The sequence below is a fragment of the Triturus cristatus genome, chromosome 11, assembly GCF_964204655.1.
Source record: "Triturus cristatus chromosome 11, aTriCri1.1, whole genome shotgun sequence".
NCBI lineage: Eukaryota > Metazoa > Chordata > Amphibia > Caudata > Salamandridae > Triturus > Triturus cristatus.
Genome location: NC_140594.1, coordinates 643,091,583 through 643,107,355, shown reverse-complemented (window position 1 = coordinate 643,107,355; position 15,773 = coordinate 643,091,583). Strand labels below are relative to the sequence as shown.

The 15,773-nt window shown below is 44.7% G+C and overlaps 1 protein-coding gene across 2 annotated transcripts in view; it reads left to right on the top strand.

Moving 5' to 3' along the window:
* The window catches only part of MTERF4 (mitochondrial transcription termination factor 4), a 178,389-nt gene extending 164,747 nt beyond the window's left edge, over positions 1 to 13,642 (top strand). For both annotated transcript variants that reach the window (XM_085634138.1, XM_085634139.1), the window contains 2 exons: positions 12,013 to 12,197; positions 13,086 to 13,642. In XM_085634138.1, coding sequence (XP_085490264.1) covers positions 12,013 to 12,197; positions 13,086 to 13,400 — 500 coding nt within the window. In that variant the 3' untranslated portion in view covers positions 13,401 to 13,642. The remainder of the gene's footprint in view (positions 1 to 12,012; positions 12,198 to 13,085) is intronic.
* The last annotated feature ends 2,131 nt before the right edge of the window (positions 13,643 to 15,773 follow it).

Below are 15,773 nucleotides of genomic sequence, written 5' to 3'. Positions count from 1 at the left end.
CCTTGTCCTTCACAACCCCTTTTTAATATCAACGATACGCGAACTGTCATTTGATGGAACTGTTGCATGCTCTGTGGGCCCTCATTTTGCCACTGATGTTCACCTCCTCATGTTATACGAGTTATATGGCATGTGAGCAGTATATTATTGTTTGCACGTCAAGACTCACTACTGCTGTGTCGATTTTCATTCTGCTGTACTAAAATAGAAGTGTCAGGCCTTGCTGTGTTGGTGTGTCATCAAAGACTTATCCAGTACATTTTTTACTTCTTCCCATTCGGAGACAAGAACGATTAATGTGCAAAACTCATATATATGTCTGTAACTATGACTATCAAAGTCTGTTCTGAAATGTTACGTATGATGAAAATTGATTAATAAAATTAAAACAAGCATTGGCATAGCCAATAGGTTTCACTTTTGGGACCTTATAAGTGTTTAGCCATGCAACAGTTGATGTTGTTGCACCAAGGATATTGTGCTGCATAACTAAACACTTATAAGGTCCCAAAAGCGAGACCTATTGGCTATGCCAATGCTTGTTGAATTTTGTTTTAGCCACAATACTTTGCATCCACACTGCTGTCCAGCATGGCTAATAAAAACATTCCCAAAAGCAGTAGCTTTCATAGGAGAGAGCTATTGGCTTCGCCAATGCTTGTGTTTTTTTTTTTTAGGTTAGCCACAGGGAGATGTGCCTAATTCGTCTAATTGCCCAGAATCACAGGATGTTGAGAAGAGGCCGGGAACTGCACCTGGCTCTCCTGCTCCAAAGTTTGCAAGTCGGGCCTTTAGGCCACATCCCCTACCCTTCTTAAGAACTGCTGCCTGTTAAGGAAAGAATGTGGCCTAAGGGGTAGGGCGGTGGGTCGTGGAGCTGGGGAACCAGGTTCTAGTTTTGGCAGGGACGCTCAACGTTATGTCGTTCTGGGCAAATCAGTTAATGTCCCCGTACCTAACAAAAATGAATGTGTCAGCCTGTAACGTAACTGGTGCTCATGTAAAGCGCTCTGATACCTTCGGGTCTAGTTCGCGCTATATAAAACTCCACAAGATAAAAATCCGTTTCTAGGAATTAAATGCCCAGATGTCGAGTTTACTGGATTTGTAGTACGTCACATCCTTGCCAGAAAAGGTTGGTAAATGTGTTTCTCTATATCACTTTAAAATATGTGTTTACTTACCAACTCTGTTTTTTACAACGATCACGTTCAATGGATAATAATGGCAAACCTACCCGACAGCAAAGGCAGAGAACAGGATCCCTCTGGAAATAGTAATCAGATACTCGCCCGCCCCATTTGAGTAAACAACAGGCCCCATTTACAATTCATTAATTGTGCGCTGCATTTTCTGAAAGCATGAAGGGATGTTGCTCAAACCACAATATTTTCTTTACAGCCCCAGAGAAGCAGATGCGTTTGTAAATTGAGCATCGTTTTGTAATTCTTCTTTTTTACAATTTCCATCCTTAAGAAATTCTTACATTTTTTAAGACAGGAAAGACTCATGGGGGTGTTTTTGTTTGCCTCCCTGAAGCAACCATCATCAAATACAAATGGAACTTCTTGTTTACAGACATTTACTGGAAAGGTTTTTTTTTTTTTTTTTTTTAACAATTCTTGTCCTCAAGTGCTGCTTTGTGTGTGCATGCGTGCTTCAGTGGAATGCAGCTTTGTGTGGCTGTGTGTGTTTCATTTCAATCTGGAATTTAGCACCATTGTGGAAAGGGCAACAGATTTGATTAGGAAGATGTCTGCCACATGTTGATAGGAAAAATAACAAGTCCGGCAAAGCGTGGCGCGCGCGAACTTGACGGGGGCGGGGGAGCGCATTCGAGGAGGGTGAGCGGACCCTTTGAAGTACGAGTACAATGCCAAAAGCGGATTGCATGGCGGCACGATGCACGTGGTTGTGCGCGTGCTCGCCATGCAATCCGCTTTTGGGAGGACCGCTGTGTGAACAACACGTGCTCTCAATGGCAAAAGAAGGAAGCACAAAGTAAGGATGTGGCTACTTTCCTGAAGCCACCACCTCCGTTTGACACTGCGAAGAAACAGAACATCGGTGCCATGTGGACTGCATAGATCAAAACGTTCGACTTCATAGATGCGCTAGAAGGAGAAGACAATTAGAAAATAATTAAATATTTGAAAAACCTTGCCAGTGATGGAGTGAAAAAAGTGCTAAAGAAAGTCTCACAAACCTACGCAATATCATACCAAAAGTTAAAAGAAGCATTGGAAGCCAAGTTTAATCCGATGTCGAATGTCGACTATGAAAGATACATTTTCAACATAGCACGACAACAGGCTGGAGAAACCATGAATGAGTTTGTTGAGAGACTTGAGACACTTCTCAAACACTGCAAGTACTGTGACTTCAATGATGAAGAAGGCAAGCGCCTCAGAGTCATTGATGGTTGTCTTTCAGATTCCTTTCGGGGACGCATGTTGAGAGAGACACTCAGTTTAGAGACGATGCTAATGGCTGCAATATTAGAAGAACAAGCAGATCGACAAGCTGCTGATATGGAAGCAGGAGCAGTCCACAGTGATCAGCGTTGACCATGAAAAGTAAGCAGAAGCACAAAATAGATGCACACAAGTTGACGTCTCCGAAGCAAAAAAAGGAATGCTTCTGATGTGGGTTTTTATTTGTACAGCCATAGGACAGATCTGCAAAGGCTGCGGGAAATAAAACCACTTCATAACGGTCTGCCGACGAAAAAGAAACGGAATACATCGCAGTGAAAAGAGAAAGTAGATGTCAGAAGGTTCCAGAAGAATTCTCGCCATGCCCACAAGACCAAAAGGCAACACCAGTTATGACAAATAGAAACCAAGCAAAGTTGATCGTCGTCCAGTTCATCAAGAGCTAGTAAAGAAGACGGATGTGCATTGATGATATCAACTAAGGGACGACATGCACATGTAGGATTAGCTGCTTCTAGAAAAGATCCAAAGTCAAAGAAGAATCACCGAATGGAGCAACAAAATTCATTTGGACATTGTCCCAAAAGTACATAAAAGGTGAACGGTTGCCCAATATCCTTCATTATAAACAACGGTGCATCGATTAATATAATACCAGTAGAAAAGTTTAAAAGCTTATCTCCTGTGCCACGCCTTACCATGTCAAACATAAAAGTATACGCTTGGGCTGCTGTTTCCAAACCACTATAGAGTCAATGGTCATTTACAGCAACCATGATACACAAAATGACATCCGTGCATGCTCCAATTCGTGTTCTTCAGGGAATTTCATTGAGTGCATGCCGACATAGCTCTGCCACTGCTGTTGACATGAGACTGATATCTCTCAACTACAACATCTGTGCTCAGTCTGAAATCGTGAGTCAGTTCCCGTCGTTGTTTCATGGCGTAGTAAGACTCAAGAAAATGAAATTGCGATTTCAAATTAATGTGAACATTCGCCTGATTGCCCAGCGGCACCTCAGAGTCGCTTTTCACTTGCAGGAAGCCATAAAGAAAGAACTAAAGCAACTGTTGAAGCATGACATCGTTGAATGCGCCACCGGTCTACCCCGTGGGTTTCTTCCATAGTTGTTGTGCTGAAACAGAACAATGGAGGTACAGTGTACATTTGTGCTGATATGCGCCATGCCAGCAAAGCAATCAAGAGAGAAAGACCTCCTGGTTCCCATATAACAGACATGATCATGCAGCTGAATGGAGCGAAATACTTTTTTTGTCTTGCCATGAACAAAGGATACCTTCAACTTGAGCTGGAAAATAACTGTATGTACATTTCTACTTTTTCAGCTCATGTTGAGTTGTTCAGATACAAAAGACTGAGTTTTGGAATATCTTTGGCTGCAGAAATATTTCAAGATGTTATTCGCCAAGTAATTCAACCTGTTACATATGCTTTCAATTACAGTGATGAAATACTGGTATTTGGGACAACACAAAAGGAGCATGGCATGGCTCTTACACAAGTGTGCCAGTTGCTTGTTGATGTAGGTCTCACTCTGAATGCAGCAAAGTGTTAGTTTCACAAAACCAAACTTAAATTCTTTAGGCACATATTCTCTGATGGGGGAATGACTACTGACCCAGATAAAGTGTAAGCATTGTCATCTGCAAGATGTAACCATGCCACAATCCTTGTTAGACATGGCCAGTTATTGCTCAAGATACATTTGTGACTTTCCTACAGTGAGTGCCCCAATGAGAGACTTAACAAAGCAGATGGTCCCATTCCAGTGTTCTCCTGAATGCAACCAAAGTTTCAAAGAAATGAAGCATGCGATTGAGAATGCAATTGAAATGGCCTATTTTAACCCTACGTTACTTTCTGAGATCATAGTAGATGCGAGCATGGTGGGGCCGGGGCAATTCTTGCTCAACACAAAGGCCATCCAAATACTCAGATACACATTGTGCCTTGTGCCAGCAGAAGTCTGTCTGAAACAGAATGTGCCTATTCTCAGCTGGAAAAGGAGAGTCTGGCTGTAGTGTGGGCCTACAAACATTTTCACGTGTTTCTATATGGAAAATGTTTCACTGTCATCACAAACCACCAGGTGTTGTTCACTATCTTTGGAAACCCAAATGCTAAGATGCACCTTTTCATCGAGAGGTGGGGTTTGCGACTGCAAAAGTATGAGTATGCTATTGTACACAAGCTGGGTAAAGATCAAAAATGCGCAAATTACTTTTCACGAGTGCGGCTACATCAATTCAGTTCGACATCAAAAGGGGCTGAAGAGTATCTCAGCTTAAATTTGAAGTCCAGTATGCCACCAGCTCTATCAATTGAACAGATTATTAACCCAGATCAGAACATAATCATCCTTAAAGACCTCATTAGAACGCAGTCGTGGAAGAAAAGTATTTAACCCTTTGACGATCATGTTAAATAAAAAAAAATTCAAAGAATTACAGGATGAACTATCCATCACCAAGAAGGTATCATATTGAGAGGTTTGAGAATCATCATACATGAGAGCTTGAGACAGAAAGTCATTGAGCTGGCCCTTGAAGGACATCGTGGCATTGTAGCCACCAAAAGAGCTCTAAGAGACCAAGTGTGGTTCCCTCGACTAGATGAGCGAGTTGAGAAAGAGCTGAAAGCGTGCCTCTTTTGTAACTGTTTATCCACAAGGTGACACACCACTATTGACGATGTCTGACCTTGTTGTGCATGCCTGGGAGAGAGTTGCTATTAACTTCTTTGGGCCTCTTTTCCATTGGTGGAACATCTATCATCAACAACTCAGGACAAAGTCATCGGGTCGTTTGATGACATCCTTGCAGCGTTGGGCATCCCCACTATTCTCGCACCTGACACTGTCCCGCCTTTCAATAGCAAAGAATTCATGGAGTTTCTTGTTCGACTCCATGTCCAGCATTAAAAGAGTACACCTCTTTGGCCCCAAGCCAATGGTGTTGTTGAATGAATCATGGGCACTCTCATGAAGGCAATACAATGAGTATTGATGGAAGGAATCGATCTGCGCCAAGCTTTGTGTCAAGCTCTTCGTGCCTATTGATCAACTCCTCTCTCCACAACTGATGAGAGGCCTGCCACATTGCTATTTGGGAGAGCCATCAGAACCAAGCTACTGCAATGGACATCAGACTTTTCAATGAATGCCAAATAGGTTCTTATCACAGACACTTCTCGAAAGTGCAAGATGAAAACATATGCCAATCAGCGCGGACACGCCCAGGAAACCATCTTCAACAATGGAGACTGGGTACTGGTCAAACAGAAAAGGAGGCAGAAAACAGACACTCTGTTTGCTGTTGACCATGTGAGGGTTGTAACGTGCAAAGGACACATGGTGACTGCGCATCATCTGTCACATGGGACTTATCACACTTCAAACACCCACCTTAATGTTCGTCAGCTCCTGATGTCATGAATGAGGTGACCCCCGTCTAAATGTCTCGATAAAGCACTGGAGCCCATGTCATCGGTGCACAAGCAAGGTGCACCTCAACTACCTCATCCCACCCGATCAGTGAGAGCACCTTGATGGCTCATTGAGAAACTGTGATGCTAATGCTGTCTGTACTTTTTATTTATTTAACAAAGGGGGGATGTAGTGTCTTAACACTATGAGCCCTAGGACCCTGCGGCAGCCTCTAAACAAGAATTAAGTAATCTGCTGGGAGGTGTTAAGATTTGGTTATAAAAGTTATTAAGCAATGTTTGCAGTGTGTGATCGTATGTTGAGGATTAAAGACATCTGTTATAGAGCTCTGTGTATGGAGTGTTCATTAGCATGCTCCCAGGCTGGGGAAGACTCTACAGGGGGAAGGGGTCTCAGGTGAACATGGAAATAAACTCCTTCTGGGCCAGGCCAGCCTAGCAAGGGGGTGAGGTGAGAATGGGCCAAGGGCCAGAGCAACACCTGGCCTGCAGTTAAGACCATTCTCAGACTTGCCCCCTCTCCCGCCTATCACAGCCTGAAGTGCAATGGCCTAGTAGGGGAGGAATGAAGCAATGGACAATGCTGCTGGGCCAGTCACAGGAGAGAGGAGGCTTCAAGGGTGAAGATGGCCCAAGGACCTCTTCACCTGCCTTCCCAGCAAGGCTGCTGTACTCTCTGCGTCCCCGTCCTCAGTTTGATAGAACGTCAGGTTAGGAGACAAAAATCAAATCAGGTGTTTGTTAAGCACGACTACCCACCCATAAGGGTCTCAAGGCGCTGGGGTGTGTGCGGGTTGGGGGTTCGCAGGTTCCAGTCCATCAAGGAGGGGGCTGTCGAAGAGCCAGGTTTTGAGGTTTCTTGTGAAGATGGGGAGCGATGTTATCTGTCTGAGGTGGAGCGAAAGGTCGTTCCAGGCTCTGGCCACGCGGAAGGAGAAGGAGCGGCTTCCCTATCTGGTCTTTCTGGTGCAGGGGACCACGGCGTAGGAGAGCTGGGCTGATCGTCGGGTCCTTTGAGGTGCGTGGAATTTGAGCTATTCGGGTATGCTGGTCCGGTGTCGTGGAGGGCCTTGTGAGCGTGGGTTACCATCTTGAAGGTGACTCTAGCTTCGATGCGGAGCCAGTGGAGTGTGCGCAGGTGATGGGAGATGTGGCAGTGTCTTGGGGTTGCGGGTGAGATTTTTGTTTATACCGGCATAGAGTGCGTTGCCGTAGTCAAGCCTGCTGGTGACCAGGGCATGAGTGACGGTCTTTCTGTGTTCGAGGGGGATCCATTTGAAGGTCTTGCGTAGGAGGCGGAGGGTTTGGAAGCAGGAGGACGAGACAGAGTTGATCTGGCGGTCCATTTTGAGCTCTGAGTCGAGGATGATTCCCAGGTTGTGTGCATGGTCTGTGGGGGTGGGTGGGCTTCTGAGGGCAGGGGGCCACCAGGTGTCGTTCCAGGCGTCTGGGTTTGGGCCCATGAGTACTTCCGTTTTGTTGGTGTTTAGTTGTAGGCAGTTGTTTTTCATCCATTTGGCGACGGCTTCCATGCCTTCTCGAAAGTTGTGTCTGGTGGTGTTGGGTTCATTTGATAGGGAGAGGATCAGTTGGGTGTCGTCTGCATATGACACAATGTTGAGTCCGTAGGTTCTGACGATGGGGGCGAGCGGAGCCATGTAGACGTTGAAGAGCGTAGGGCTGAGGGAGGACCCCTGGGGGACTCAGCAGGTGGTAGGTGTAGGGTCCGAGAGGAAAAGGGGGAGTCTGACCTGCTGCGTTCTGCCGGAGAGGGAGGAGCGGATCCAGTCGAGGGCCGTCTTGGATCCCTGCGTCATGGAGTCTGTGTATTAGGGTGCAGTGAGAGAACGCCGCTGAGAGGTCGAGGAGGATGAGGGCTGCTGTTTCTCCTTTGTCCAGTAAGGTACGGATGTCATCTGTTGCGGCAAGGAGGGTGGTTTCCGTACTATGGTTTTTTCTGAAGCCGGGTTGGAAGGAGTCGAGGATGTTGTGCTCTTCGATGAATGTGGCGAGTTGGCCGTTGATGGCTTTCTCAATGACGTTGTCGAGGTGGAAGTTGAGGTCCCCCAGTAGGGTGTAGTTGGTGGACGCGATGGCATGCGAGGAGATGATGTCCGTGATGGAGTTGGCAAAAAGTCCACCGGCTCCAGGGGTTCGGTAGATGAGGGTTCCTCGGAGGGTGGAGTTAGAGCTAGCCAGTATCTTGATGTGAAGGTGTTCCATCATGTCTGTGGGCTCGTCAGGGAGTGTGCTCAGGCGGAGGGTGGATTTGTGGACGATGGCGATTCCTCCTCCCGGGCGGGTGGGGTGGTCCTTCCTGGAGATCTTGTATCATTGGGGAATGGCAATGGCGATGTCCGGTCCCGAGGTGGTGTTGGTCCAGGTTTCGGTAAAGAATGCTACGTCCTGGCTATTGCTGTCGAGGAGGTCCCATATTTCCGTGGTGTGTTTGTGGAGGGATCGGACGTTGAGGAGGATGCATTGCAGGGTCCTCGGTTCGGTTGTGTGCGGGCGGATTGTGCTGGGTCAGTGGTCTTGGCGGTGCTGCAGGTGTGCCGGCAGCAGTGACAGCTGAAGGGTCCGTGGGTATCGGCTGGTGATGCTAGCTTGCAGTTGTTGTTGCGGCCTGGGTTGAGAGTGTGGAGTGCCGCTGGGTCGTAGCATTGGCGGTGCAGAGATCCAGGGTTCCTGGTGCTGGTCGCAGTCTGGTCGCAAACGTGCGCAGACGAGTTTGCCTTTGGCGCCCCGGCGGCGCGGCCGCACAGTGGCCACCATTAAGTAGGGGTCGGGGAGGGCTGGACAGCTGGGAGGCGGGAGCGGGGAGGGGAGCTGGATTGGGCCGGTCGCACTGGTCGTGCTGGGGGGTAGGGGCCGCGGAGGCAGCAGTGGCGGGGAAAAACAGGCTGAAAAAGGCAAAAAGAGAGAGAAAAGTGCAAATAAGGCAGCAAAAGTGCTAGAAAGAGTGGAGGAATGACGCAGAGGACACAGGAGAGTGAAAGGGGGAGATTGAGATGAGGGTAAGAAACAAGTGAAAAATGGAAGAAAGACACAGAAGGAGAGTGAAGGGGGGAGCTTGAAATGAGGGGAAAACTACAGAAAATGGAGGAAAGACCCAGAAGGAGAGTGAAGGGGAAGATAAAAGTGAGGGAAAAAGCGGAGCAAGAGAATGGAGACAGAGGTCCACTGGACCACCAGGGATGAGGCACAGGTGAAACCTGCGGGTGGAGGAGGGCCTCGAACACCAACACTCGAGAGTGCAGGGGCTTGGGGGAAGGCCTCACTTAATGGTGGAGCTGCGAGGGAGGGAGAGCAATTTCACTGACACTGCTTCTGGAATTTGCGCAGGCCTTACTGGGCCCGCATTTACAGTTCCCTCAAAAATAACACCCCCAATTCCCTTTCCTCTCTCCGGGATAAATGGGAGGGTTGGATTGGTCCATTCGATGATGCGGATTGGAGGGATGCACTGATGGCCCCTAATATAGTTACAGCGTCTGTGCGGCTCCGAGTTCTGGCTATTACGCCACATCCTCTATCCTGCCCCTTCTCTCTATTTTCATTACGTTCATTACCTTCTCCAGGCTTCCTCCGGAATACAAGCACACACACATTCCAGATACCTCAAGTTTAGTCTGAATATCGCTGTGTTTCTTTAATCATTTCAGTTTCTTTAATCATCATTTAAGGAAACAACATTCCTTAAATTTCCAGAAAGAAGCCCTTGCCAGTGCGTCATATTGATGTGTTTGCATTTTGAATGCATTTTGTTCATACTGAAAAAGTTCATGTAATGCTTGTGTGAGTTGATGAAAATCCCAAAACAAACCAGGGTGATGTGATTTGCATTTCATTGTGAGTGATGTCATCATGCTCGCTGGGCCACCCCCGCTCTGATTTATAGTATAGGCTCACTGGTGTCACTACTAATCTGAGTTTTAATTTCGCTGGCTCCTCTTATGCTTCCACCCCTTTCTTTTTCTGTCACTAATGGTTTCTAATGAATGGCTGCTCCGACACAATTGAGGTACCTTTTCTTTCTCCACTCTTCAAGCCCAGTTGTTGCATCTAGCGCTGGGCGGAAACTTTATCCTCTCAGTCAGTGGGCAAGATCCACCAGTCAACAAGGAGTACTTATTAATTTAAGAGAAAATATACTAGCTCTGATAAAAAGCGTTAATCCATCCATCCTTCCATTCGACGTGTCGCACTTCAGGGTATGCGCATCATTTTCTTCTCAGAAGGCTGGTTTTTTTTTTGCAGCTGTTGCAGGCTCTGCAGAGCCCGCAGACTTGCCTTACTGGAAGCTTCTGCACAATGCTGAGCCGCGAGGTCTGAGCTGGTTCATTATCAACCACAGTTGGGTCCTGTTGATACTTGCATAATTGCTTTGGTTCCAGCAAACATTAAAATCGCCATGGAAACACTGAGGACATTGTTTATTAATTCCGCCCTCTGCCTCCAGCGCTCCCTTGCAGTGAGACAAATCTTCAAACGTGAATCACTCCTTAACAAAAGAAGGTGATTTGGGGCATATGAGGATGGTTAGACGGAGGCTTTCAAACTCTGTGAAGGAGGGTGTCTACATATTTCATTAAGGTGCAGGGTGATGGTCGGCAGGTGTTTTCAAGGCATTACGGTGTATGCAGCGGCTATAGTACTCTTGCTAGCAGTAGCAACAGTGGGTAACAGTATAAGCATTCGGTGTACTGCTCAGGACTTGCAGTGTTTACAATAGGCATATTGTTCATTGTTAGCAGTGGGTATACTGCTCAAAACCTGCAGTGCTTTCATTTAGCACACTGCGCATTGTCTGCAGTGCTAACAGTGGATATACTTCGAGGGTTTGCAGTATTAATACTTTGCACACTGCTTATTGTCAGCAGTGCTAGCAGTAGCTATACCCCAGACTTGCAGTATTAGTATATGCACACTGCTCATTGTTGGGAAGCCTAATAGTAGATATACCCCACCAGACATGCAGTATTAATATTTTGCACACTGCTCATTGTCGGCAGTGTTAGCAGTAGATATCACAAAAACAATAAAAGGCCTGACAGACACCGGGGCTCACACCATCTTATTTCCTTTTTTTGTGATACTAAACAGGAGAAGTACATTAACTCTATGTCCTTCAATCCTCTGTTAAATATACAGATAATGTTCATCCAGTATCAACTATATACAGTGTATATACAGATACTGGATGAACATTATCTGTATATTTAACAGAGGATTGAAGGACATAGAGTTAATGTACTAAAGGAAATAAGATGGTGTGAGCCCTGGTGTCTGTCAGGCCTTTTGTTGTTTTTGTGATTAGCGAGTGGAGAGCGACCTGACGAATTACCCTCTATAGCTCCTTGTTGTGGTTAGCAGTAGATATACCAGGAAAGCTTGCAGTGTTAATATTTAGCACACTGCTCATTGTGTAGTTACAGTAGTTAGCAAGGGTAACGCAGTGGTTAAATACCAGCCATGCCATCATGACAATTGTCTACGAGGTGCTGATCAGTGGAGAATGAGTTAAAGAGGGACAGAAAACGAAGTTGTTTACCTTGCTCTTCCAGCGTCTCTATGTTGGCAGCCTCCCTGATCACATGTTGTATTGTTCTGTGTAGCGCTGCACTATTAACTTAAGAGGGTGAGCAGGTATGCGATTGTCAATGGGAGGGCCAGAGTCTAAACGCTTAGTTCTGTTGCTGGAACAAAAACCAGATTATTGTTAATCACATAGGCGCAACCTATTGCATTTAGCAGTGCTTGTTTTTTTACCACTACTTGACAGATCTGCGCAAAACTTGACATAGTGAACACAGTGGATGAACCTTGTTTTTAAAGTTTTGTGTAAATTCATTGAAACACGCTAAGAAGAAAACAAAAATATTAAAACAAAATATAAATTTTCAGTGGAAACTCTGAACTATACATTTTTTTTTTTTTAACGTAAACGTCACTGTAAGGTATATAATTTTGAGAGCTAATTTCACTGTGGTGATTATCTTGTCTGATAGGTCTGCATTTTGGTGTTACATGACTGTACTGTTGGTGGCAATTCTTCCTTATTTGATATTACCCTAGTACTATTCTTTTTCACTGTTCTCCTACTAGGAAGTCTTCAGCAAGTTATCGCTCATTTCCCGAGTCTTCTTATGGTCTCTCGAAAGCATGCAGATGCTGTGGTGCGCTGCCTGAAAGAGCGTTGCCTTTTTTCGACACAGCAGTTAGCAGAGATTGTGCAGACCTGTCCTGGGATCCTGAAAGAGCAGCCAGACGAGCTGGAGTACAAGTTTCAGGTGAGGAGGAGACTGGCTCTGAAATAATCATACACATGTCCCAAGCACATGAAAAAGAGCATGACATGAGGCCATAGATCTGTTGTTCTGTGTGCTTCCTCTGATGCAATGGCTGTATTGCTAATAGATATGCATTTATGAGGTTGGCAGTCAACACTAATAATAGCGCAATGTAGAATGTAAAACATACATACTTAAAATCAACTTAACATTAAAATGTTGTATTGAAAATGGTCTAAAGTACCTGCATGTAGACGCAGCTGTACTCTTCCCCCCACGAAAAATACAGTTTTAGAGCAATTTACTAATCTTAAATCTAGTAACGAAACTATTTATAAAGTCTTAGCCCTTATCCTCTGTTGATGCTAATTTAAGTAGGCTGTTATTGTTCATATTGAGACAACCATCCTGCTTAACATTCCCTTTTGTCTCCTACCCAAGACCAGCATGTGATGCCAGCACTTTGATGAGAGGGATTAAATGTCCATGCATACTTTTTCCCCTAAAAACAATATTGCGTCCCTTGTCATTAGATACCTTAATGTTTCCTCTCTGCACCACAGTTTGATGGGTCACTGCTGTATTTGACGTTGTCACTAGGAATTTTGTTTGTGGTAGGTGCTATGTGCATTGAAAATGTCTGTAATTCATCAGTGACAAAAGTTCATATCAGAAATATAAGGGTTCCTTTCTCTTAAATATTTAGGCCCTTGGCCCTGAGAAGATTGGCAAGTATGTGGGCTATTTTGTTAATCAAATTTTTTTTTAAAAACCTGTTCCTGTTTAGAGTCTTCTGGTCCATTCTGTTATGCTAAGGATCCAACTGACTGTTGACCAACCAATTCATGCTTTTTTTTTTCTGTCTCCTTCTTTCATCTCCATTCTCAGTATGCTCACTTTCGGCTTGGTGTCCAGCAACAAGAGGTAGTGAAGTGTAGACTTTTCAACTTCAGTCTGTCTGAGCTAAAATATCGGCACGCTTTCTTGGAGCGCCTTGGACGATATCAAACCCCAGACAAAAAGGGGCAAACACAGATTTGCAACCCAAAGTTAAAGGAGGTGATCAGTGTATCAGAAGATCTGTTTTTGTCCAAGGTTGCATTATCCACTCCAGAAGAGTTTCATGTCTTCAAGAAGCTGCTGAACCGTGAAGAAGAGAAGATGCAGGAAGAGGAAGATGAAGAAAATGGAAGACTGGACTGAAGGGCAAAACAGACTCTGGTGGTTAGGGTTTTAACTAGACTCCTGGTGAGTCCAGTCAGCTGGAAAGTAAAGTTTTTGGAAATTGCTGTGATCGGATTAGATAGTCTTAATATTATTTGAATCTTGCTTTTTTAAGTTTGAAAGCTTCATTGAACAATAGTAAAAACACAGTTAACATAAAGGTAATTAGTCTGCAAAGCATAAAAATAAAAAATAAATAAACTATTAAGTAAGCAGAAAAAGATCATACATTTGTTAAGAGTAAACTATTATGCTTCAACAGAATCATCAATTATTGTGTTATATCTTACTAAAGATGCATATATATGAAAAGGGGGAGGGGAACTCAGGAAGTAAGGAGGGAATTTATGACTATAAATATGTAATGTATTCTAACAGATTAATACCTGTATATTTCAATTATAAAAATGTGTTGATGTGATTACATATATATATATATATATTCACAGAAAAAAACATAGGTTTCAGGCACGTTATAGTTAGGAATTAGCATTTAAAAAACCTCAGAAATTCACTGAAAAAAACATAGGTTTCAGGGGTGTTATAGTTAGCTGGACTTTTCACTTGTACAAAACCATTGAAATTCCCCCGTTATAGTTAGTTCAGCTAACTATAACTCGCGCGCCCGCAATGCACTGCTGATGACGTCACATATTACATCACTCATGACATGGTCAGTGACATCACTCATGACATCACTGATGACATCTCAAATAACATCACTTATGACATCATCCAGTGAATGTGTGTTTTTCTGAAAATTACATATGTTTTATATATGTATATCTCAAGGTCGATGGAAGAATAAATGGGTATATAAGTGTCTAAATGGATGATTTGTTTTTGAAAAATTGATTGTGTAACTGACTGATTAAGTGTATCATAGTGAATACATGGCTTAGTGAGTAATGTTTAAATATGTAAATATCCAGGGGAGGGGAATTCGTATCACCCGACTTCCGAGACATCTAGATTTCTTGCAAGGACAAGAAGTTCTAATGTCTGTTTTGTCCGAAGGACAAGAAGACTGTGCACTATAGTAAATCGAGACACTTGACGGAATCAAAGTGCTTTATATGAGAGGCAGTTACATTGCACGAGGATTCATATTTTATTGCTGTAGGCACGGGGAAATTAAAAGATTTGCCCAGACTCGCAGAATGTTGAACAGACCCTGATAACCGAACCTGGTTCCCCAGCTCCAAAGTCGGCCGCTCCGGCTGTTAGGCCGCATCATCTCCATTGAATATGCGCATGATTTAAGTTCAAATTGGCAGGTTCAAACAGAAATTGCACAGCACTGTCAGCTAAGAGGTTTTTGTCTTTCTCTACGAAGCTTTCTTCCAGGCTCCTCTTCTGGCCCATTCATTCCTTAGAGCAAGAGGGAAACATGATGCAGTTTCTGCAGTCAGAGAACAGCCACAGCGTTGGCGGGTAAGAGCCTGGTGGACTCTGCTCTCACCTGGGCTCTCTGTTCACCCCTCTGATGCGCTGCCCTTTGGCCTTTTCAGATACAGCCCTCGAGTCGCTCTCCACTCACTCGTATTTGAGTCCTGCAGTGAAGTAATTCACGGGCCCCTCCCTTCGCACATTGCTTTCCCTCTGCACTAATCTGGTGCCTGTGCTCCCCACTGGCCTCACCTGCAGCCCCTGCTCCCCACCCCTGGACCTCTCATATTTCATCCAGGGTGTACATTAAAGCTCCGGCCGGTACTTCCCTTTCCATGAGCCTTTCACATTTCACACGGTGCCTGCACTATGCCTTTATCTCTCCTCGTGGCTTATCTGGCCCTTTGAGCCTTAATTTCAATTAAATAAAGTTACCAAAACCTTGCACTTCAAATTGTCAGGGACTTTACATGCTTTCTCTGTGCAGCAGTAAGCAGGACTTTAGGGATGCACTGGGGCGCTAAACTAAGGGTGATCTCTTCAATTTTGGATCACACAATGTGGTTGTGATTGGAGGCTACGCGCCCTCGTATGGCAGCTGATAATAAAGCCACATTTCCATGAGAGCCTGATGTATTGTGTGCCTACATAAGGCTGAAATGTACTTCAAATGTACTGGGAGGGGGAAATAGTTAAAGCAGTATGTAGGGCAGGACAGTGTTTATGCAGTGTACAGAAACGTGCTTCTTAAAAATAGATAGGAAAGTAAACTGGGTTGAGAAGGTAATGTAAGTGTTTCCAAAGAAATCTGCCTCTAGAGCCTGGGATTCTCTTTCACAGCTACATCTTGCAATCAAGCTGAACATGAAATGCCACCACATATCCAAGGCTTTTACTCCCAGGCAGTCAGGAAGGACGTTTTTTTCTGCTGGAAAGTAATCATATGCAAAACAAGTAAATACA